This window comes from Podarcis raffonei, chromosome 2, assembly GCF_027172205.1.
Source record: "Podarcis raffonei isolate rPodRaf1 chromosome 2, rPodRaf1.pri, whole genome shotgun sequence".
In the NCBI taxonomy this organism is placed as follows: domain Eukaryota; kingdom Metazoa; phylum Chordata; class Lepidosauria; order Squamata; family Lacertidae; genus Podarcis; species Podarcis raffonei.
Genome location: NC_070603.1, coordinates 122497991 through 122520923, shown reverse-complemented (window position 1 = coordinate 122520923; position 22933 = coordinate 122497991). Strand labels below are relative to the sequence as shown.

At 47.8% G+C, this 22933-nt stretch overlaps 1 protein-coding gene across 1 annotated transcript; it reads left to right on the top strand.

Moving 5' to 3' along the window:
- Positions 1-505: 505 nt before the first annotated feature.
- Positions 506-20188, top strand: LOC128408856 (zinc finger protein 420-like). The gene is made up of 4 exons (XM_053378876.1): positions 506-1400; positions 6324-7594; positions 12121-12310; positions 17930-20188. The coding sequence occupies exons 1-4, from the start codon at positions 1154-1156 to the stop codon at positions 19711-19713; spliced, it is 3492 nt and encodes a 1163-aa protein (XP_053234851.1). The 5' UTR covers positions 506-1153; the 3' UTR covers positions 19714-20188.
- Positions 20189-22933: the final 2745 nt, after the last annotated feature.

The following is a 22933-nucleotide window of genomic DNA, read 5'->3' as shown; positions in this document are numbered from 1 at the left end:
GTTCGGGTTCCCTAGTGGCTAGGGAAACCAAGCTGGATGGGGAGGGGAAGCTACCAGCATGAGTCTGACCAAACTGCGGGAAGCAGTGGAAGACAGGAGTGCCTGGCGTGCTCTGGTCCAGGGGGTCACGAAGAGTCGGACACAACTAAACGACTAAACAACAACAACAACAATAATGTATGAAGTTACATTGAAAGACCTACATTGGCTCCCTGTACGTTTCTGAGCACAATTCAAAGTGTTGGTGTTGACCTTTAAAGCCCTAAACGGCCTCGGCCCAGTATACCTGAAGGAGCATCTCCACCCCCATCATTCTGCCTGGACACTGAGGTCCAGCACCAAGTGCCTTCTGGTGGTTCCCTCACTGCAAGAAGCTAACTTACTGGGAACCAGGCAGAGGGCCTTCTCGGTGGTGGCACCCGCCCTGTTGAACGCCCTCCCACCAGATGTCAAAGAGAAGAAAAACTACCAGACTTTTAGAAGACATCCGAAGGCAGCCCAGTTTAGGGAAGCTTTTAATGTTTGACGTATTAATATTTTTTTGGAAGCTGCCCAGAGTGGCTGGGGAAGCCCAGCCAGATGGGCAGGGTATAATTTATTTTTATTTTTATTAGACACCCCCCAAGCCAAGGAGATAAGTAACTCTACAACTTCAGAAGACATCTGAAGGGAAGTTTTTTAAAATATGTTTTATTATATTTTTATCCAAGGTGACTGGGGCAGCCCAGTCAGATGGGAAGGGTATAAATAATAAAATTATTACTATTATTATTATTATTATGGAATAGGGCGTCTCAATTTTCTTTGATGAAATGTTGCAAGGTATTCCAATTAATGCTTTTTATAGGATATTGGACACGGTGCGAGTTTATGGCTGCCAAGTATTGGCCTGAAAGGAAGCGCAGCCGGCGTCATGGAACTGCCGGAGGATGGAGCTTGCAAGTGTTAGAATGCAAAACGCGGACAGGTTCAGGCGCGCAAGAAGGTGGGGGAAAGGGGAGCCCGGATGGCTCAGTTTAAGAGCACGGCGCTGATAAGGCCAAGGTTGCAGGTTCGATCCCTTGTAGGGGGCAGCGGCGTATTACTGCATTGCAGCGGGTGGGACTAGATGACCCTCGGCTCCCTTCCAGCTCGACAGATTCTATGAAAGCGCATGGAGCGCGGAAGTTGCATTGCAAGTAGTACGCAAGGGGGGGCGCAAGGGTTGCAGAGAGAGGGAGGGAGGGGGGACTCGGTCCTCCGCTGGACGACTGACCCGGCCGGGCTCTGTTTCCCAGGGAAGCAGGAAGTTGCAATCGAAAGGCGGCGGCGGCGCTGGGGGCGTTGCAGAAGCGCCCTGCTCCCTCTTCCGCGGAGGGAAACGCTCCTGCGGAGGCGAGAGGCAGCGAGGAGGCGACGAGGTGAGGCTTTTGTGGGGGAGTGAGAGGCAAGACGGGGAGGGACCCCAAGGAGGATTTGCACGAGGGAGAATGAAGGGGAAACGCGCCTCCCACGCGGAGCACTTTTCCCCGGGAAATGCACGGGGTGGGGTCGTGGCTGATCCGTGCTGCGCGCTCGCGTCGTGCGGCCCAAAGTGCTGCAGGATCGCCAATGCAAGACCCCCTTTTAAAACCTCCCCCTCCCCCAGCTCTGAAAAAAAGGGGAAAGGGGGAACATGCAGCCCAGAGAGAGGGAGGAACCCGCTATGGGGGAAGCAGCCTTGCTGGGGTGGATTAACATAAATCAAATATCCTTTATTAGGCATAGCAAACCACACATTTATCAAACAGACACCGTATACAAATTGTGCAGAATACGAGCTCAGCATAACAGGGTTTGTCCCAGTCAGATCTTTAACTCCAGAGGAAATCAATTTGCATAAATAATACAGTACAACACTACCACTATATATACTATATATTTCTTAATGCACCAACTTGAAGAAGTCAGTATTTGCAAGCAGCGAGCTCAGGTAAGGGAAGGAGGATTGGGGCAGGCAGAGCAGGCGGCCTGGGTTCCTCCTTCAGTCTTGAGTGCTGAATATGCTTCTTTTTTTTGTCTTTGCTGACCTAGTTATAGGGCCTAGTAGTGATTTGGTGGAAGGCTGTTATCACCTCCCATTGGAGCTGGGAGGATGGAGCAGGAAACACAAGAAAATCCTGCTGGGTTGACCACGTTTCAGCTTTAAAATACACAAAATGATGAAGGATCATTTCCGACAGATCCTCTTCGAACTTCTCTGTCTCCCTTTTTGTTTTAGCCGCCCTGAGCAATTGTGCAGCCACAGCTCACATGTTCTCATTGCTCACCCTGAACTCTAAATCATTCTTGATCTGTTTTGAAAGACAGGTTCTGAATACTTATCCCTCATAAGAACAGATATGCTCTTCTAAATCCTTGCTATCTGTCTTCAGCCAAACTTTCTCGCAATGTTCCCAGTATATCAGTTAGCCTGTAATTTCATTTTTTAAATATATAAATTTATTTATTTGGTTTCTCAGATTAAAATTTTACAGTCACATATACAACAGAGAAACAAGATTCCAAAGAATCTTCTGGACTTCCTTTCTCCACTTTGTAGGTCCTATTGGTAGTCCTTTCCTCCTGCATATTTTATAATAATCCAAATATTTTACCTCTCCATTGTGTCCAAAATTCACCATGAAACTACAAGTGTTTTTCCAATCCTACTAACTATTTTAACTACTTTCAATGGTTTTTAAGAGAAATTATAAATTTCCCCCATTCCTTATTAACATTTTGGTCTTCCTGATTTCTGAGTCTTCCAGTCATTTTAGCCATTTCGGCATAATCCATCAATTTGATCTGCTGATGTTCTCTGTTAGGGACTTTATCTTCTTTCCATCGCTCCTGGTATGTCCCGTGGAGGACCTTAAGGTCCACAAAAGACAACATTTTGGAGGTCCCAGGTCGCAAGGTGGTTAGATTGGTTGCAACTAGGGCCAGGGCTTTTTCAGTACTGGCCCTGACTTGGTAGAACGCTCGTGTCACAAGAGACTAGGGCCCTGCGGGACGGGACATCTCTCCGCAGGGCCTGCAAGACAGAGCTGTTCCGCCTGGCCTTTGGTTTGGACTCAGTCTGACCCTTATGTTTCCATCCCCTTATGGCAGGGGTCTGCAACCTTTAAGACAAAAAGAGCCACTTGGACCCGTTTCCGAAGAAGAAAAAACTGGGAGCCGCAAAACTCGTCATTATAAACATAACTTTTTTGTCACTTTTTTATTATTTCTTTGTTTGACCCCTCAGAATTACTCCTCCTCATAGAAATACACGTTAAATTAACAAGTTACCTTTTTTTTGTGTGTGTTCTTCACTCCCCTTCAAAACAGTGACCAGCATACATGCCCCTTACAATGTAGCGGGCGGGCGGGAAGGTGACGTCGGGACGGTGCGTGACTAACGCACGCACCGCCCCCATGCGACGTCACAGCCAGTACAGCGCCCGCCACAGTGGGGAGTGTCGGGGCACACAATGCGCCTCCTCCCCTCGCTAGTATCCACCCCGGTACCGCGGCAAAGGTGTAAAAGAGCCACATGCGGCTCTGGAGCCGCGGGTTGCAGACCCCTGCCTTATGGTTTTGATCTATGGGCTACAGTACTTTTAAAATAAACTTTGTATACAGTATAAACATTGTATACATGCTGAAAATTATATTATAATAAGCCTCGTGATGTAATATGATAATGTTTACCGATGTAACATAAGAACGTTAATAAATAATTAAAACTCAAAAAGAAAAATCAAGAGCAGGTGATGTCAGGTACTCCCAAGGCCCAGCTAAGGAACCTCTCCTGGCTCTCTAGCCAGTAAGTCTCATTCTGCATCTTCTCATCAGTGGGAATGACGTGCAGAGAGAGAATTTTATCATTAGAGCTGCCTTTTAGTCCAGAAGGGACGCGGGTGGCGCTGTGGGTTAAACCACAGAGCCTAGGACTTGCCGATCAGAAGGTTGACAGTTCAAATCCCCACGACGGGGTGTGCTCCTGTTGCTCGGTCCCTGCTCCTGCCAACCTAGCAGTTCAAAAGCACATGAAAGTGCAAGTAGATAAATAGGTACCGCTCCGGCGGGAAGGTAAATGGCGTTTCCGTGCGCTGCTCTGGTTCACCAGAAGCGACTTAGTGATGCTGGCCACATGACCCGGAAGCTGTACGCCGGCTCCCTTGGCCAATAAAGCGAGATGAGCACCGCAACCCCAAAGTCGTCCATGACTGGACCTAATGGTCAGGGATCCCTTTACCTTTAGTCCAGAACCCCTAATGCAGCTTCCTAGTGCAGTTTATGAGCAGTGCTGGGAGCAGCTGGGTCCTAGCTACAAGTCCTGGACTCAGAATCACTGTCAAGGCTCATGGCATGCCTAATGGGGGACAGAAATTCTGGAAAAACAACAACAACATTGTTGTCTTCCGTTGGAAAAGGAAGATTCTCTTTTTCAAATTCACACATGTTCAGGTTCATAATTTGCATCGCTTAATCCAGATGAATTTCTTTTTTTGAGGGGGGGGAGCATTCTGCCTAGCACGATTTTTTACCCTACCTGTGCCTCCATTTCTCGATCCCTCTTCATATACAGATTAAGAAGATCCCTGGATATTTTGTTCCCAGAAAGATCTAGCTTGGAAAGAAATTCTCCCAGTGGACTTGATGTCTTCGTTGGAAGGGAAAGAACCAGTTTGCCAAGTCTCTAAGGAAGGAGAGAGAATGGCAGGTACAGATTTTTTAAACCCATAATGGGGAAGGTTATAGTGGGAATAACACAAACCTGCAAACCTGGGTTGCATTGACCTTGGGCCAACCCTGCCTTAATGGCATAGCTGTCAACGTTTCCCTTTTTTAAAGGGAAATTCCCTTATTCCGAATAGGATTCCTCACAAGAAAAGTTGACAGCTATGCTTGGTGTTGGTGGTGGAGAACCCAGAGATCAGTGTTAGAACTGTTAGCTTTTTCGCAGATTAGTTGGGCTGCAGTAGGCGTGCTGGGGAGACCACACCAAGTAACTTTTGCTTGGTTTAATAACAAAAAACAACAACTCATTTTACACTAAATTACATTATATCAATAAGTGTAACCAATCCACCAGGGTACTGAGAGAGATTCATGCTGCTCTTAAGATACTGTACCCAAGAGCTTAATTAACAGAACTTAACAGCACCTGCTACAGTGGTACCTTGGGTTACATACGCTTCAGGTTACATACACTTCAGGTTACAGACTCCGCTAACCCAGAAATACTGCTTCAGGTTAAGAACTTTGCTTCAGGATGAGAACAGAAATCGTGCTCCTGCGGTGCAGCAGCAGCAGGAGGCCCCATTAGCCAAATTGGTGCTTCAGGTTAAGAACAGTTTCAGATTAAGAACGGACCTCTGGGATGAATTAAGTACTTAACCAGAGGTACCACTGTATACTGCTTCACAGCTGTAAAACTAGGTCATGTTATTTGCTCAGGCCCTTAAAGATATACACATCTTGTGAAACAATAATGAAACCTAAAATTTAAAGAAACCATTCAACAGGAACACAGTCTTTGGATGTAGAAATCCGAAGGTTCAGTCCTGTCCTTGCAATCAACAGTGTTCCCATCTGAAACCCTGCAGAGGGTGGTTTTCAACCAGTGTGCTGTGGCACCCTGGGGTGCCCTGAATGATGCTCAAGGGTGACTTGGCCAACATTGGCCTCTGTCCTTCTTTCCTTCCCTCCCTCCTCGCATGCCCTCTTGCGTCTCTGTGTCCCAAAGGCTTGCACAGCTGTTTGTGGCAGCAGCCCTGGCTACCAGCTTGCCAGGTGAATGGTCCTCTGGGGCTGGCCAGAGGGTGCTTCCCAGGCCCCTGTGGGGCAGTGTGAGGAGGCAGTGCAAGGAGGTGGGGCAGCTCAGAGACCTGGCCAGGCAACAGCAGCTGCCCAGAGGTCTCCCAAGGAGAGGAGGCTGAGGGAACACTCCACAAGGGTGTTCAAAAAAGGATGAGAGGCTGCCAGCTCTGCAGGCAAGGGGTGGCGTAACTGGGCTCCTGAGCCCCACAGGGGTGCTGCAGAATGATTGCAGTTGGTTGAGGGAGCCTTGGGCCCAAAAAAGGTTGAAAACCTCTGCTGCAGAGGGATCTGAAGACAAGGGAAAAGACACACCTGTGCCTGCTGAGGTGAAGTGGGATATTGGCCTGGCTGGAGTTTATATTGTCCTCCTGGAGGGCAGCATATTCAGAAGGCAAACCCAGCATTTGGTGTCTGCAAATAACATTAAATAATGCACCCATATACACAAAATTTGAAATCCTTTGTTTTCTGCTGGAAATTCAAAAAAGTTTCCTTTTTCTCAACCCCCACCCCAGATGATGGGCAGAATAATGGGAATTCTATGCTGTCGTCAGAAACTCCTGCAGCTGAAGAAGGAAAAGAGATGGTTGCAGATGAAAGTGAACTTAAGAAGCACGGAGAAGAGAAATCCTCACCTCCTATGGAGGTTAATGCCCGTGAACCCCAAATCCTGCAGGAAGATGGACAAGGAAACAGCCAGAAAATATGCCCTGTGTGTGGGAAGATATTTAGATACGAGTCAAAGTTAAATAGGCATTGCAGAAGCCACACGGGGGAGAAGCCATTTAAGTGCACTGAGTGTGGAAAGAGCCTGAGCTCCAGCTGCAGCCTTCTTAAACATCTAAGAAGCCACACCGGCCTGAAACCGTTTAAATGCATGGAGTGTGGAAAGAGTTTCTGTGAGAGCAGTACCCTCCTTACGCATACGAGAACGCACACTGGGGAGAAACCATTTAAATGCACGGAATGTGGGAAAACCTTCAGTAGGAACATGCAACTTACTTTGCATCAGAGAACACACACAAGGGAGAAGCCATTTAAGTGCTTTGAGTGTGGACGGACCTTCAATCAGCTCATTAATCTGACTTCACATAGCATTATCCACACAGAGGAGAAGCTATTTAAATGCATGGAATGTGGGAAGTGCTTTGGCGACAGCAGCGGCCTTACTCAACATCAGAGAACCCACACAGGGGAGAAACCATTTAAATGTACAGAGTGTGGAAAGGGTTTCAAGCAGCCCAACCACCTTACTATACACTACAGAACGCACACCGGGGAGAAGCCATTCAAATGCATGGAATGCGGGAAGAACTTCAGCCAGCTGGTTAACCTTACTTCCCATCAGAGAATACACACCGGGGAGAAACCCTTTAAATGCATGGAATGCGGGAAGAGCTTCACTGATAGTAGCGGCCTTGCTCAACATCAGAGAACCCACACAGGGGAGAAACCCTTTAAATGCACAGAGTGCGGAAAGCGCTTCCAACAGCCCAGCCGCCTTACTCTACATTATAGAATCCACACGGGGGAGAAGCCATTTAAGTGCACGGAGTGTGGAAAGAGCTTCAGGCAGCTCATTAACCTCGCTTCCCATCGCAGGACCCACACAGGGGAGAAACCCTTTGAGTGCAGGGAGTGTGGGAAGAGGTTTTGTAACAGCAGCAACCTCAATTCTCATAGCAGAACACACACTGGGGAGAAACCGTTTAAATGTGCAGAATGTGGGAGGAGCTTCGCAAAGAAGAAAAGCCTTACTTTACACCACAAAAAACACACAGAAGGAACCATTTAGATGTGTTGGACGTGGGAAAAAGCTTCTGTAAGCTCAGCTTACTTTCCATCACGGGACACAGCTTTCTGGGTGGGGAAAGCTTTTACGTGCAGAGAATGTGGAAGGCTTAGTGTGAGCAGTAGCCTTCCTTTAAATCGAAGAAGACACACAGAGGATAATGAGCACATAAAAAGTGTCTTGGCGGATCAGGCCCATAGTCTATTTAGTCCAGCGTCTGATTTTCACAACCAGTAAACACATTTGAATGTAGAGTGAAGAAAGAGTTTAGTGTTAGCAATGTCCTTCCTTTACATCAAAGAATGCCCAGTGTGGAGTTTTCTTGAGGGTCCAGGCCTTCCTGTAGAAAGTACTCCTCTTTCTCTTCCTCAAAGGACCCACAAAGAGAAGGAAACCTATAACTGTATGAAATGGGGAAAGCGCTTCAGGGACAGGAGTTACCTTCCACGAAAGAATGCACCCAGCAGGAATCCCAACAAATTACCGTATTTTTCGCACCATAGGACGCACTTTTTCCCTCCTAAAAAGCAAGGGAAAATGTGTGTGCGTCCTATGGAGCGAATGCAGGCTTTCGCTGAAGCCTGGAGAGTGAGAGGGGTCGGTGCGCACCGACCCCTCTCGCTCTCCAGGCTTCAGGAAGCCATCCGCTAGCCGTGGGAGACCCAGCTCTCCCACGGCTAGCGGAGCGCTGCATTAATCCCGAAGCTTGGGGCTTGCGGAGCTCAGCGCGCCCCAAGCTTCTGGGTGCCGGCAAGGTCTCCGCTAGCCGTCTAGACCTTGCCGGCACCCAGAAGCTTGGGGCGCGCTGAGCTGCGAACGCCCCAAGCTTCGGGATTAGCGCTCCGCTAGCCGTGTCTAGGCTGCGGATAGCAGCCTGCTTCCCGGAGCGTCGGGCGCCCTGAAAGCAGAGCGCCCGGCGCTTCGGGAACACATCCGCAGCGTGGGGAGAATTAGCTGTGGGGTGTCAGAGCGGATGATCTTTATAAAAGGGGAAGGGAAGGGAAATAAAAGATCAGGCTGAATTCAAATTAAAGGCCAGGCGGAATAGCTCTGTCTTACAGGCCCGACAGAAGGAAGTTAAATCCTGAAGGGCCTTAGTCTCATGGGACAGAGCATTCCACCAGGTCAGGGGTCCCTTTACCTTTACCCAGACAGGGGTTACATTAATTTAACCTTGGCAAACATGTCCAGACAAGTCCTTGGTAGAAGATTCGCATAAGCAGACATGTCAGCACAAGACCAAGGTATAAGATGAGCAAAGGCAAACACCTCTGAAGTCCCACCACCCAAAGTACAACATAACTTCCTTTGCATGTCTGGACCCCTTGGCAAGTTATAGTGATGGGATTAGGCTTTCCTTGGCCAACAACCAGCTCAGCAATTGTCACCTCTGGGCACTTCCTGGGGTAGGAGGTGTGCTTGGGGAAAAGCGTCATTTTTTCCAAGGGCAAAATAGTGCTGAAATGGAGAAAACTGGCAAAGGAGTTGATTTTATATGACGGTTAAAGCTAGGTAACTTCCCTGAGCTGCCAAGTCGAAAGGATACATTTATGCATAATATTTGTAACATCTAACAACTTTACAGATGTGCCCCCCTCCGGATTTCCGTAACAGCCAGTGGGGCCCAATCCCCACACAATTTGTATCCTTGCTCGCTAGGAAAGCATCCTTTCCCCCTGCCTAAGTTGCAGGTTTTATCTCATCCCCTCCTCTGCAAAAAAAGCAACATTTCCTCCATCACCCCCAATTATTGCACCTTTTTCCTCCTCTGCAGCCTCCTCCTTAACCAAACCTGTTTCTCCTCCCAGGCTGTGAGCGGGGTACCTCTCTCCCCCCCCCCAATACTGTCTTCCCTCCCCCCTCCTTTCTATGTGCAACTTCCTGCCTCTCTACGAACCAGAGCTCATTTCCTTGGCCCAGGAAGAGGACTGAGTTTCAGGAACACCTCCCCTCGTGCAAGCCTTAAGATTTCCCACCGCTGCTTAGTAGTGTTACCGGAAAAATCCGAGGGCTCCCTTGGACAAAAAGTAAAGACACCAACCAGGATAAGTTGGAGCAAAACAGCAGCCTGTAGGCTTGGTCTTTATTGAACTGTTGCAACAGGGTGTTCCCCTCACTTGCAAGAGAGAGGAAAGACCCAGAAAAATAGTGTGCAAGGTCTTATAAAAACTTTTTGAAATTCCCCTCCTCTAGGTCAAGCCCACCCCCAGAAACATCATGCATACATTACAGAAAGGAGGGGTTGAGGGAGGAGTTGGTGGTAACCTGAGTGCCTTGTCACCTGGCTGGTTCCTCCTTTCCCCCCTCCCCATGAGTCACTTCCAGGAGACAAAGGGGGGTTTGCAGTTTCCTGCCCCCAGAGGGAAGATCTGATCATTGTCCTTTGTTTCAGTCCATGCTGAATCCACTCCCATATGCAACTTCTTTGTGATCTTGATTGTCTTCTGTCTGGGATCATCAGGGTTGGCATAGCAACTGGGCAGGGCTCCTGTGGATGTGCTGAGACGGTGAAGGGATTATGGCTTACCAGGACCAAGCCACCCCCCTTTGATAGTTCTTGTCATATGGAGTAAAATAAAATGGAACAGTGCAAATCCGATGTATGGTTGATTTTCTATGAATTTATAACAGAAATGTGGCGTATGTAGTGTGTGAGTGTGTGTGTGTGTGTGAAGTTTGTACAAACAGAATGATTGGGGTGGGGGGGTTCCTGCTACAGTTGTGACTTATCTAGCTTGGAAAAGTTGGACCACCGTTTCTGCCGAGTTAAACTAAATCGTTTGGATTGGGTTTTGCACAAGTGTGAAATTCACTTGCTGTTTTGAATTAATCTTTGTTAGCGGGTCGTGCAAAGTGTCCCTATTTTCCAGGGACGGTCCCGGATTTACAGAAGCTGCCCCAGTTTCTTGACTTTATAGAATCATAGAATCGTAGAGTCGGAAGGGACCCGAGGGTCATCTAGTCCAACCCCCTGTGATGATGATGATGCATTTTATTATACCCCACCCTCCCCAGCCAGAACCAGGCTCAGGGCGGCTAACACCGGTAAAATTACAATAGAAACATAATGGGGGGAAGGACCAATTTAAAATACAGGTTAAAATGCAATTTAAAAAGCAGCCTCATTTTAAAAGTAGCCCATAAATTGAAACCGTATGGGGAGGGAAGACATAAGGGTCCAAGTGAGTCCAAACCAAAGGCCAGGTGGAACAGCTCTGTCTTGCAGGCCCTGAGGAAAGATGCAGGACCACGCAGCTGTCCCGTGCGGGGATCGAACCTGCAACCTTGACATCCCTATTTCCATAGGGTTCGGGTTCCCTAGTGGCTAGGGAAACCAAGCTGGATGGGGAGGGGAAGCTACCAGCATGAGTCTGACCAAACTGCGGGAAGCAGTGGAAGACAGGAGTGCCTGGCGTGCTCTGGTCCAGGGGGTCACGAAGAGTCGGACACAACTAAACGACTAAACAACAACAACAACAATAATGTATGAAGTTACATTGAAAGACCTACATTGGCTCCCTGTACGTTTCTGAGCACAATTCAAAGTGTTGGTGTTGACCTTTAAAGCCTTAAACGGCCTCGGCCCAGTATACCTGAAGGAGCATCTCCACCCCCATCATTCTGCCCGGACACTGAGGTCCAGCGCCGAGTGCCTTCTGGTGGTTCCCTCACTGCAAGAAGCTAACTTACTGGGAACCAGGCAGAGGGCCTTCTCGGTGGTGGCACCCGCCCTGTTGAACGCCCTCCCACCAGATGTCAAAGAGAAGAAAAACTACCAGACTTTTAGAAGACATCCGAAGGCAGCCCAGTTTAGGGAAGCTTTTAATGTTTGACGTATTAATATTTTTTTGGAAGCTGCCCAGAGTGGCTGGGGAAGCCCAGCCAGATGGGCAGGGTATAATTTATTTTTATTTTTATTAGACACCCCCCAAGCCAAGGAGATAAGTAACTCTACAACTTCAGAAGACATCTGAAGGGAAGTTTTTTAAAATATGTTTTATTATATTTTTATCCAAGGTGACTGGGGCAGCCCAGTCAGATGGGAAGGGTATAAATAATAAAATTATTACTATTATTATTATTATTATGGAATAGGGCGTCTCAATTTTCTTTGATGAAATGTTGCAAGGTATTCCAATTAATGCTTTTTATAGGATATTGGACACGGTGCGAGTTTATGGCTGCCAAGTATTGGCCTGAAAGGAAGCGCAGCCGGCGTCATGGAACTGCCGGAGGATGGAGCTTGCAAGTGTTAGAATGCAAAACGCGGACAGGTTCAGGCGCGCAAGAAGGTGGGGGAAAGGGGAGCCCGGATGGCTCAGTTTAAGAGCACGGCGCTGATAAGGCCAAGGTTGCAGGTTCGATCCCTTGCAGGGGGCAGCGGCGTATCACTGCATTGCAGCGGGTGGGACTAGATGACCCTCGGCTCCCTTCCAGCTCGACAGATTCTATGAAAGCGCATGGAGCGCGGAAGTTGCATTGCAAGTAGTACGCAAGGGGGGGGGGCGCAAGGGTTGCAGAGAGAGGGAGGGAGGGGGGACTCGGTCCTCTCCTGGACGACTGACCCGGCCGGGCTCTGTTTCCCAGGGAAGCAGGAAGTTGCAATCGAAAGGCGGCGGCGGCGCTGGGGGCGTTGCAGAAGCGCCCTGCCCCCTCTTCCGCGGAGGGAAACGCTCCTGCGGAGGCGAGAGGCAGCGAGGAGGCGACGAGGTGAGGCTTTTGTGGGGGAGTGAGAGGCAAGACGGGGAGGGACCCCAAGGAGGATTTGCACGAGGGAGAATGAAGGGGAAACGCGCCTCCCACGCGGAGCACTTTTCCCCGGGAAATGCACGGGGTGGGGTCGTGGCTGATCCGTGCTGCGCGCTCGCGTCGTGCGGCCCAAAGTGCTGCAGGATCGCCAATGCAAGACCCCCTTTTAAAACCTCCCCCTCCCCCAGCTCTGAAAAAAAGGGGAAAGGGGGAACATGCAGCCCAGAGAGAGGGAGGAACCCGCTATGGGGGAAGCAGCCTTGCTGGGGTGGATTAACATAAATCAAATATCCTTTATTAGGCATAGCAAACCACACATTTATCAAACAGACACCGTATACAAATTGTGCAGAATACGAGCACAGCATAACAAGGTTTGTCCCAATCAGATCTTTAACTCCAGAGGAAATCAATTTGCATAAAGAATACAGTACAACACTACCACTATATATACTATATATTTCTTAATGCACCAAATTTAAGAAGTCAGTTACAGAAAGGTAGCCGTGTTGGTCTGCCATAGTCAAAACAAAAAAAAAAATTTTTTTTACCAAACTTAAAACCATGGAGAGACCTGGTCTGAACAAAGACATTGGATTCTTATCTCATTATACATGACAAAGCCATTTTTCACCTTCTCACCCCTTGCTTTTTCCTGTAAGACCTATTGCAGTCGTTAAGAGTCGTCAACAGGCTCATCACAGCTATCTGCCAATCACCCATTCCCACCACCCTTCTGAGTAATACCCCTCCCCACCTTCTCACTATATAGAAGGATCTGGCAACTTCTGTTTCAGTGTATCTGAATAAGTGTGCATGCACACGAAAGCTCATACCAAGAACTAACTTAGTTGGTCTTTAAGGTGCTACTGGAAGGAAAAAAAAAATTTGTTTTAAAGAAGTCAGTATATCCAAGCAGCGAGCTCAGGTAAGGGAAGGAGGATTGGGGCAGGCAGAGCAGGCGGCCTGGGTTCCTCCTTCAGTCTTGAGTGCTGAATATGATTCCCCCCCCCCCTTGGTCTTTGCTGACCTAGTTATAGGGCCTAGTAGTGATTTGGTGGAAGGCTGTTATCACCTCCCCTTGGAACTGGGAGGATGGAGCAGGAAACACAAGAAAATCCTGCTGGGTTGACCACGTTTCAGCTTTAAAATACACAAAATGATGAAGGATCATTTCCGACAGATCCTCTTCGAACTTCTCTGTCTCCCTTTTTGTTTTAGCCGCCCTGAGCAATTGTGCAGCCACAGCTCACGTGTTCTCATTGCTCACCCTGAACTCTAAATCATTCTTGATCTGTTTTGAAAGACAGGTTCTGAATACTTATCCCTCATAAGAACAGATATGCTCTTCTAAATCCTTGCTATCTGTCTTCAGCCAAACTTTCTCGCAATGTTCCCAGTATATCAGTTAGCCTGTAATTTCATTTTTTAAATATATAAATTTATTTATTTGGTTTCTCAGATTAAAATTTTACAGTCACATATACAACAGAGAAACAAGATTCCAAAGACTCTTCTGGACTTCCTTTCTCCCCTTTGTAGGTCCTATTGGTAGTCCTTTCCTCCTGCATATTTTATAATAATCCAAATATTTTACCTCTCCATTGTGTCCATTAAACTACAAGTGTTATACCAATCCTACTAACGATTTTAACTGCTTTAAATGGTTTTTAAGATAAATTTCCCCCATTCCTTATTAACATTTTGGTCTTCCTGATTTCTGAGTCTTCCAGTCATTTTAGCCATTTCGGCATAATCCATCAACTTGATCTTTTGATCTTCTCTGGTAGGGACTTTATCTTCTTTCCATCGCTCCTGGTATGTCCCGTGGAGGACCTTAAGGTCCACAAAATACAACATTTTGGAGGTCCCAGGTTGCAAGGTGGTTAGATTGGTTGCAACTAGGGCCAGGGCCTTTTCAGTACTGGCCCCGACTTGGTGGAACGCTCTGTCCCAAGAGACTAGGGCCCTGCGGCACTTGATACCTTTCTGCAGGGCCTGCAAGACAGCTGTTCCGCCCGGCCTTTGGTTTGGACTCGGTCTGACCCTTATGTTTCCCTCCCCTTATGGTCTTGATCCATGGGTTACTTTTAAAATAAACTTTGTATACAGTGGTACCTCGGGTTACATATGCTTCAGGTTACAGACTCCGCTAACCCAGAAATATTACTTCGGGTTAAGAACTTTGCTTCAGGATGAGAACAGAAATCGTGCGGCGGCAGCCGGAGGCCGCATTAGTTAAAGTGGTGCTTCAGATTAAGAACAATTTCAGGTTAAGAACGGACCTCCGGAACGAATTAAGTTCTTAATCCGAGGTACCACCGTATAAACTTTGTATACATGCTGAAAGTTACCGTATATTATAATAAGCCTCGTGATGTAATATGATAATGTTTAATGATGCAACATACATACATAAATAAATAAATAAATAAATAAATAAATAAATCTCAAAAAGAGAAATCAGGAGCAGGTGATGGCAGGTACTCCCAAGGCCCAGCTAAGGTGCCTCTCTAGCCAGTAAGTCTCAGTCTGCATCTTCTCATCAGTGGGAATGATGTGCAGAGAGAGAATTTTATCATTGGAGCTGCCTATTAGTCCAGAACCCCTAATGCAGCGTCCTAGTGCAGTTTATGAGCAGTGCTGGGAGCAGTTGCATCCTATGTACAAGTACAGTGGTACCTCAGGTTACATATGCTTCAGGTTACAGACTCCGCTAACCCAGAAATAGTGCTTCAGGTTAAGAACTTTGCTTCAGGATGAGAACAGAAATCGCGTGGTGGCAGCGGGAGGCCCCATTAGCTAAAGTGGTACTTCAGGTTAAGAACAGTTTCAGGTTAAGAACGGACTTCTGGAACGAACTACCGTATTTTTCGCTCTATAGGACGCACCGGACAATAGGACGCACCTTGTTTTAGAGGGGGGAGAACAAGAAAAAAAAATCTCCCCCTCTCTGCCCAGTGCCCCTTCAGCGAAGCGGCAGGAGGCACTGCGCAGAGAGGGGAGAATCCCCCCCCCCCTGTTTCCCCCTTCTAAAACAAGGTGCCGTTCAAGGTGCGTTCAGGCGGCTACCTTGGAAGCCTGGAGAGCGAGAGGGGTCGGTGCACACCGACCCCTCTCGCTCTCCAGGCTTCAGGTTCCTTTCGACCTGCTCTTTGGGGCTGGTGGGGGGAAGCCCACCACCAGCCCCAAAGAGCAGGTCGGGGAGCAGCGGAAAGGTGCGCAGCGGAGAGGCTGCTGCCATAGCCGCGCGCCACCTCTCCAGCCGGGAGAGGGTCGCAGGGCTATGGCAATACCCCCACCTCCCGCAAAAGCCCACAGCCTTTAAGGAGCACGCGGCTCCTGTGGGCTTTTCTACGAGGAGGGAGAAGGGACTGACTGGCCGCGTCAGTCCCTTGTCCCTCCTGAGGAAAAGCCCGCAAGAGCCGCACGGAGCTTGTGTGCGACTTTTGGGGGCTTTCCCTGTCTGCCTCCCCCCTGCATTCGCTCCATAGGACGCACACACATTTCCCCTTCATTTTTGGAGGGGGAAAAGTGCGTTCTATAGAGCGAAAAATATGGTAAGTACTTAACCCGAGGTACCACTGTACTGGACTCAGAATCACTGTCAAGGCTCATGGCATGCCTAATAGGGGACAGAAACTCTTGAAGAACAACAACAACACTGTTGTCTTCCGTTGGAAAAGGAAGATTCTCTTTTCCAAATTCACACATGTTCAGGTTCATAATTTGCATCGCTTAATCCAGATGAGTTTCTTTTTTTGAGGTTGGGGGAACAGTCTGCCTAGCACGATTTTTTACCATACCTGTGCCTCCATTTCTCGATCCCTCTTCATATACAGATTAAGAAGATCCCTGGATATTTTGTTCCCAGAAAGATCTAGCCTTGGAAAGAAATTCTCCCAGTGGACTTGATGTCTTCGTTGGAAGGGAAAGAACCAGTTTGCCAAGTCTCTAAGGAAGGAGAGAGAATGGCAGGTACAGATTTTTTTTAACCCATAGTGGGGAAGGTTATAGTGGGAATAACACAAACCTGGGTTGCATTGACCTTGGGCCAACCCTGCCTTGGTGGCATAGCTGTCAACGTTTCCCTTTTTTAAAGGGAAATTCCCTTATTCCGAATAGGATTCCTTGCAAGAAAAGGGAAAGGTTGACAGCTATCCTTGGTGTTGTTGGTGGAGAACCCAGAGATCAGTGTTAGAACTGTTAGCTTTTTCGCAGATTAGTTGGGCTGAAGAAGGCGTGCTGGGGAGACCACACCAAGTAACCTTTGCTTGGTTTAATAACAAAAACAAAAACTCATTTTACACTAAATTACATTATATCAATAAGTGTAACCAATCCACCAGGGTACTGAGAGAGCTTCATGCTGCTCTTAAGATACTGTACCCAAGAGCTTAATTAACAGAACTTAACAGCAGCTGCTATACTGCTTCACAGCTGTAAAACTAGGTCATGTTATTTGCTCCCGCCCTTAAAGATATACAGTGGTACCTCGGGTTAAGTACTTAATTCGTTCCGGAGGTCCATTCTTAACCTGAAACTGTTCTTAACCTGAAGCACCACTTTAGCTAATGGGGCCTCCTGCTGCCGGAGCACAATTTCTGTTCTCATCCTGAAGCAAAGTTCTTAACCTGAAGCACGATTTCTGGGTTAGCGGAGTCTGTAACCTGAAGCGTATGTAACCTGAAGGGTATGTAACCCGAGGTTCCACTGTACACATCTTGTGAAACAATAATGAAACCTAAAATTTAAAGAAACCATTCAACAGGAACACAGTCTTTGGATGTAGAAATCCGAAGGTTCAGTCCTGTCCTTGCAATCAACAGTGTTCCCATCTGAAACCCTGCAGAGGGTGGTTTTCAACCAGTGTGCTGTGGCACCCTGGGGTGCCCTGAATGATGCTCAAGGGTGCCTTGGCCAACATTGGCCTCTGTCCTTCTTTCCTTCCCTCCCTCCTCGGATGCCCTCTTGCGTCTCTGTGTCCCAAAGGCTTGCACAGCTGTTTGTGGCAGCAGCCCTGGCCACCACCTCGCCAGGTGAATGGTCCTCTGGGGCTGGCCAGAGGGTGCTTCCCAGGCCCCTGTGGGGCAGTGTGAGGAGCAGTGCAAGGAGGTGGGGCAGCTCAGAGACCTGGCCAGGCAACAGCAGCTGCCCAGAGGTCTCCCAAGGAGAGGAGGCTGAGGGAACACTCCACAAGGGTGTTCAAAAAAGGATGAGAGGCTGCCAGCTCTGCAGGCAAGGGGTGGCGTAACTGGGCTCCTGAGCCCCACAGGGGTGCTGCAGAATGATTGCAGTTGGTTGAGGGAGCCTTGGGCCCAAAAAAGGTTGAAAACCTCTGCTGCAGAGGGATCTGAAGACAAGGGAAAAGACACACCTGTGCCTGCTGAGGTGAAGTGGGATATTGGCCTGGCTGGAGTTTATATTGTCCTCCTGGAGGGCAGCATATTCAGAAGGCAAACCCAGCATTTGGTGTCTGCAAATAACATTAAATAATGCACCCATATACACAAAATTTGAAATCCTTTGTTTTCTGCTGGAAATTCAAAAAACTTTCCTTTTTCTCAACCCCCACCCCAGATGATGGGCAGAATAATGGGAATTCTATGCTGTCGTCAGAAACTCCTGCAGCTGAAGAAGGAAAAGAGATGGTTGCAGATGAAAGTGAACTTAAGAAGCACGGAGAAGAGAAATCCTCACCGTCTCTGGAGGTTAATGCCCGTGAACCCCAAATCCTGCAGGAAGATGGACAAGGAAACAGCCAGAAAATATGCCCTGTGTGTGGGAAGATATTTAGATACGAGTCAAAGTTAAATAGGCATTGCAGAAGCCACACGGGGGAGAAGCCATTTAAGTGCACTGAGTGTGGACGGACCTTCAATCAGCTCATTAATCTGACTTCACATAGCATTATCCACACAGAGGAGAAGCTATTTAAATGCATGGAATGTGGGAAGTGCTTTGGCGACAGCAGCGGCCTTACTCAACATCAGAGAACCCACACAGGGGAGAAACCATTTAAATGTACAGAGTGTGGAAAGGGTTTCAAGCAGCCCAACCACCTTACTATACACTACAGAACGCACACCGGGGAGAAGCCATTCAAATGCATGGAATGCGGGAAGAACTTCAGCCAGCTGGTTAACCTTACTTCCCATCAGAGAATACACACCGGGGAGAAACCCTTTAAATGCATGGAATGCGGGAAGAGCTTCACTGATAGTAGCGGCCTTGCTCAACATCAGAGAACCCACACAGGGGAGAAACCCTTTAAATGCACAGAGTGCGGAAAGCGCTTCCAACAGCCCAGCCGCCTTACTCTACATTATAGAATCCACACGGGGGAGAAGCCATTTAAGTGCACGGAGTGTGGAAAGAGCCTGAGCTCCAGCTGCAGCCTTCTTAAACATCTAAGAAGCCACACCGGCCTGAAACCGTTTAAATGCATGGAGTGTGGAAAGAGTTTCCGTGAGAGCAGTACCCTCCTTACGCATACGAGAACGCACACTAGGGAGAAACCATTTAAATGCACGGAATGTGGGAAAACCTTCAGTAGGAACACGCAACTTACTTTGCATCAGAGAACACACACAAGAGAGAAGCCATTTAAGTGCTTTGAGTGTGGACGGACCTTCAATCAGCTCATTAATCTGACTTCACATAGCATTATCCACACAGAGGAGAAGCTATTTAAATGCATGGAATGTGGGAAGTGCTTTGGCGACAGCAGCGGCCTTACTCAACATCAGAGAACCCACACAGGGGAGAAACCATTTAAATGTACAGAGTGTGGAAAGGGTTTCAAGCAGCCCAACCACCTTACTATACACTACAGAACGCACACCGGGGAGAAGCCATTCAAATGCATGGAATGCGGGAAGAACTTCAGCCAGCTGGTTAACCTTACTTCCCATCAGAGAATACACACCGGGGAGAAACCCTTTAAATGCATGGAATGCGGGAAGAGCTTCACTGATAGTAGCGGCCTTGCTCAACATCAGAGAACCCACACAGGGGAGAAACCCTTTAAATGCACAGAGTGCGGAAAGAGCTTCCAACAGCCCAGCCGCCTTACTCTACATTATAGAATCCACACCGGGGAAAAGCCATTTAAATGCCTGGACTGTGGGAAGAGCTTCAGGCAGCTCATTAACCTTGCTTCCCATCGCAGGACCCACACAGGGGAGAAACCCTTTGAGTGCAGGGAGTGTGGGAAGAGGTTTTGTAACAGCAGCAACCTCAATTCTCATAGCAGAACACACACTGGGGAGAAACCGTTTAAATGTGCAGAATGTGGGAGGAGCTTCGCAAAGAAGAAAAGCCTTACTTTACACCACAAAAAACACACAGAAGGAACCATTTAGATGTGTTGGACGTGGGAAAAAGCTTCTGTAAGCTCAGCTTACTTTCCATCACGGGACACAGCTTTCTGGGTGGGGAAAGCTTTTACGTGCAGAGAATGTGGAAGGCTTAGTGTGAGCAGTAGCCTTCCTTCAAATCGAAGAAGACACACAGAGGATAATGAGCACATAAAGAAGTGTCTTGGTGGATCAGGCCCATAGTCTATTTAGTCCAGCGTCTGATTTTCACAACCAGTAAACACATTTGAATGTAGAGTGAAGAAAGAGTTTAGTGTTAGCAATGTCCTTCCTTTACATCAAAGAATGCCCAGTGTGGAGTTTTCTTGAGGGTACAGCCCCTACTGTAGAAAGTACTCCTCTTTCTCTTCCTCAAAGGACCCACAAAGAGAAGGAAACCTATAACTGTATGAAATGGGAAAAGCGCTTCAGGGACAGGAGTTACCTTCCACGAAAGAATGCACCCAGCAGGAATCCCAACAAATTACCATATTTTTCGCACCATAGGACGCACTTTTTCCCTCCTAAAAAGCAAGGGAAAATGTGTGTGCGTCCTATGGAGCGAATGCAGGCTTTCACTGAAGCCTGGAGAGTGAGAGGGGTCGGTGCGCACCGACCCCTCTCACTCTCCAGGCTTCAGGAAGCCATCCGCTAGCCGTGGGAGACCCGGCGCTTCGGGAACACATCCGCAGCGTGGGGAGCCTTGAAGGAGTTCCCCGCAAGGGTCCCCACGCTGCGGATAGCAGCCTGCTTCCCGGAGCGTCGGGCGCCCTGAAAGCAGAGCGCCCGGCGCTTCGGGAACACATCCGCAGCGTGGGGAGCCTTGCAGGAGTTCCCGCAAGGCTCCCCACGCTGCGGATAGCAGCCTGCTTCCCAGAGTGTCGGGCGCCCTGAAAGCAGAGCGCCCGGCGCTTCGGGAACACATCCGCAGCGTGGGGAGCCTTGCAGGAGTTCCCCGCAAGGCTCCCCACGCTGCGGATAGCAGCCTGCCGCCCGGCGGGTGGGGCGCCCTGAAGCAGAGCGCTCCGCGCGCCAGGCAGACATCAGCCAGCCCCACAAGCTCGGGGGACAGCAGGGAGGCGCAGCGCCACTATCCCGCTGTTCCTCGACCTGGTTCGGTTTCCCTGACCTGCTTTTGGGGGGGAAATAAAGGGAAAATTTTTTTCCTTTATTTCTCCCCCAAAAAACTAGGTGCGCCCTATGGTCCGGTGCGTCCAATCGTGCGAAAAATACGGTAATTGAACCTCAAAAGAGCATCAGTGACAGAGCACTCTTGTTTGTTTCACATGGAAGAAGCTACCCCAGGAAGACCGTATGAATGAAGGGAAGTTCGAAAGAGGTCTTTCGACACCTGAAAATCTAAGCACATTGATTGAGGAGCACGCTTTCATTTCCTACAATCAATTAGATGCTGGACTAGTGGTTCTGTAAACAGTAACGTTTGAGAGAAATGAACGGCAATGTAATACATGCAAAAGTATTATGAACTGTAGAAAATAGAATGTTTGACCCATTTCGTTACTAGCATTCCTGTGTCAATTATAGGTGTAGTGGAATAGCGAACCGTGATCACAATTGATTGCAAAAGAACTGCTTGACAAGTTCTTATCAGGGTCAGCCCCAGTCATCCTGCAACTTAAGGAAAAGGTGTTGGCCCCTCCCTGTTCCCTGGAGAGAACCCAACAGGGCTGACTTTAATCTTTCTTCTGCACTAGAGAGGTAATAGCATCTTTCACTTCTCTGAAGAGAAGAAGAGTAGAAGAAGAGTTTGGATTTGATATCCCGCTTTATCACTACCCGAAGGAGTCTCAAAGCGGCTAACAATCTCCTTTCCCTTCCTCCCCCACAACAAACACTCTGTGAGGTGAGTGGGGCTGAGATACTTCAGAAAAGTGTGACTAGCCCAAGGTCACCCAGCAGCTGCATGTGGAGGAGCGGAGACGCGAACCCAGTTCACCAGATTACGAATCTACCACTCTTAACCACTATACCACACTGGCTCTCTGGAGTCAACAGGCCAGGAATTTGGACCCTAGGATAGGCAGGGTGGCCATAGAGAGGAATGACTTCCGGGGGGGGGGCAGGAGAAATAGTATGTGGGAAAATCAGCTGTAGTAGTAATAATAATAATAATAATTTTTTTTATTTATATCCTGCCCTTCCTAGTTCAGAAACCGGGCTCAGGGCAGCTAAACAAATTTAAAACACTTAAGTATAAAAGCAGCATAAAATACAGTATAAAAACATGCATAACAATAAAATTCAAAAATAAATTAGATAATCCCCAGGGCTAGCTGGCTGAATTGGTCCTACTTGGGCCAGCGAGGAGGCCAGGGGAGAATTAGCTGTGGGGTCTCAGAGCGGGTGATCTTCATAAAAGGGGAAGGGAAGGGAAATAAAAGATCAGGCTGAATTCAAATTAAAGGCCAGGCGGAATAGCTCTGTCTTACAGGCCCGACAGAAGGAAGTTAAATCCTGAAGGGCCTTAGTTTCATGGGACAGAGCATTCCACCAGGTCAGAGCCATCACTGAAAAGGCCCTGGCCCTGGTGGACAATAGTCTGACTTCCTTAGGGCCCGGGACCTCTAAACTATGGTTATTCATAGTTGGTTTTTGCCACTAACATAAGTTGGTTTTTGCCACTAACATAAAAATGGGGAATTTGGGGAGAGATTTAGGGCCGACCTTAGCAAAAGATTGTCAAGAATAAGTGTTGGGGTATAAAGACTGAGATTTTTAAGTTTAAATAGGTTAATTAAATTGATGGGGGAATTTAGGAAAAGTATGTTAAGAATAAGTTTTGAAATATAAAGATTGAGGTTTAGAAGTTAAAATTGATTAAGTAAATTTAATTAGAGGAAATAAGGTAAAGTGGGGGGGATAAAAATTGCTGAGCTAAAAATTGGAATTGGAATACAAGAAGGGCAGGTGTGGGGAAGTCAAGGAAATTGGGTATGGAATGTAATTAAGGTGAACTTTTTCAATTGTTGTCTTTTCTTCTTCTTTTCTTTTTTCTTTCTTTTTTTCTTTTCTGTTTTTCTTTTATACTCTTTTGAAAATTTTAATAAACATAATTTAAAAAAATAAATAAAATAAACTATGGTTATTCATGGACCTTAAGGTCCTCCGCAGGGCATACCAGGAGAGGCAGTCCCATAGTAATGAAGTGAGCAGACATTGTAGAATTTCTTGCAAGGGTCTTCAGCTTATTTTAGAAGGGATGGTC

What these genes read in the sequence shown, in the direction of transcription:
- LOC128408856 (XM_053378876.1), top strand. Translation starts at nt 1,154, where the DNA reads ATGGAGCGCGGAAGTTGCATTGCAAGTAGTACGCAAGGGGGGGCGCAA. An exon ending in GGCAGCGAGGAGGCGACGAG is followed by an intron (nt 1,401 to 6,323) that starts GTGAGGCTTTTG and finishes CCCCCACCCCAG; the next exon opens with ATGATGGGCAGAATAATGGG. An exon ending in ACAAAAAACACACAGAAGGA is followed by an intron (nt 7,595 to 12,120) that starts ACCATTTAGATG and finishes CAAGGGTTGCAG; the next exon opens with AGAGAGGGAGGGAGGGGGGA.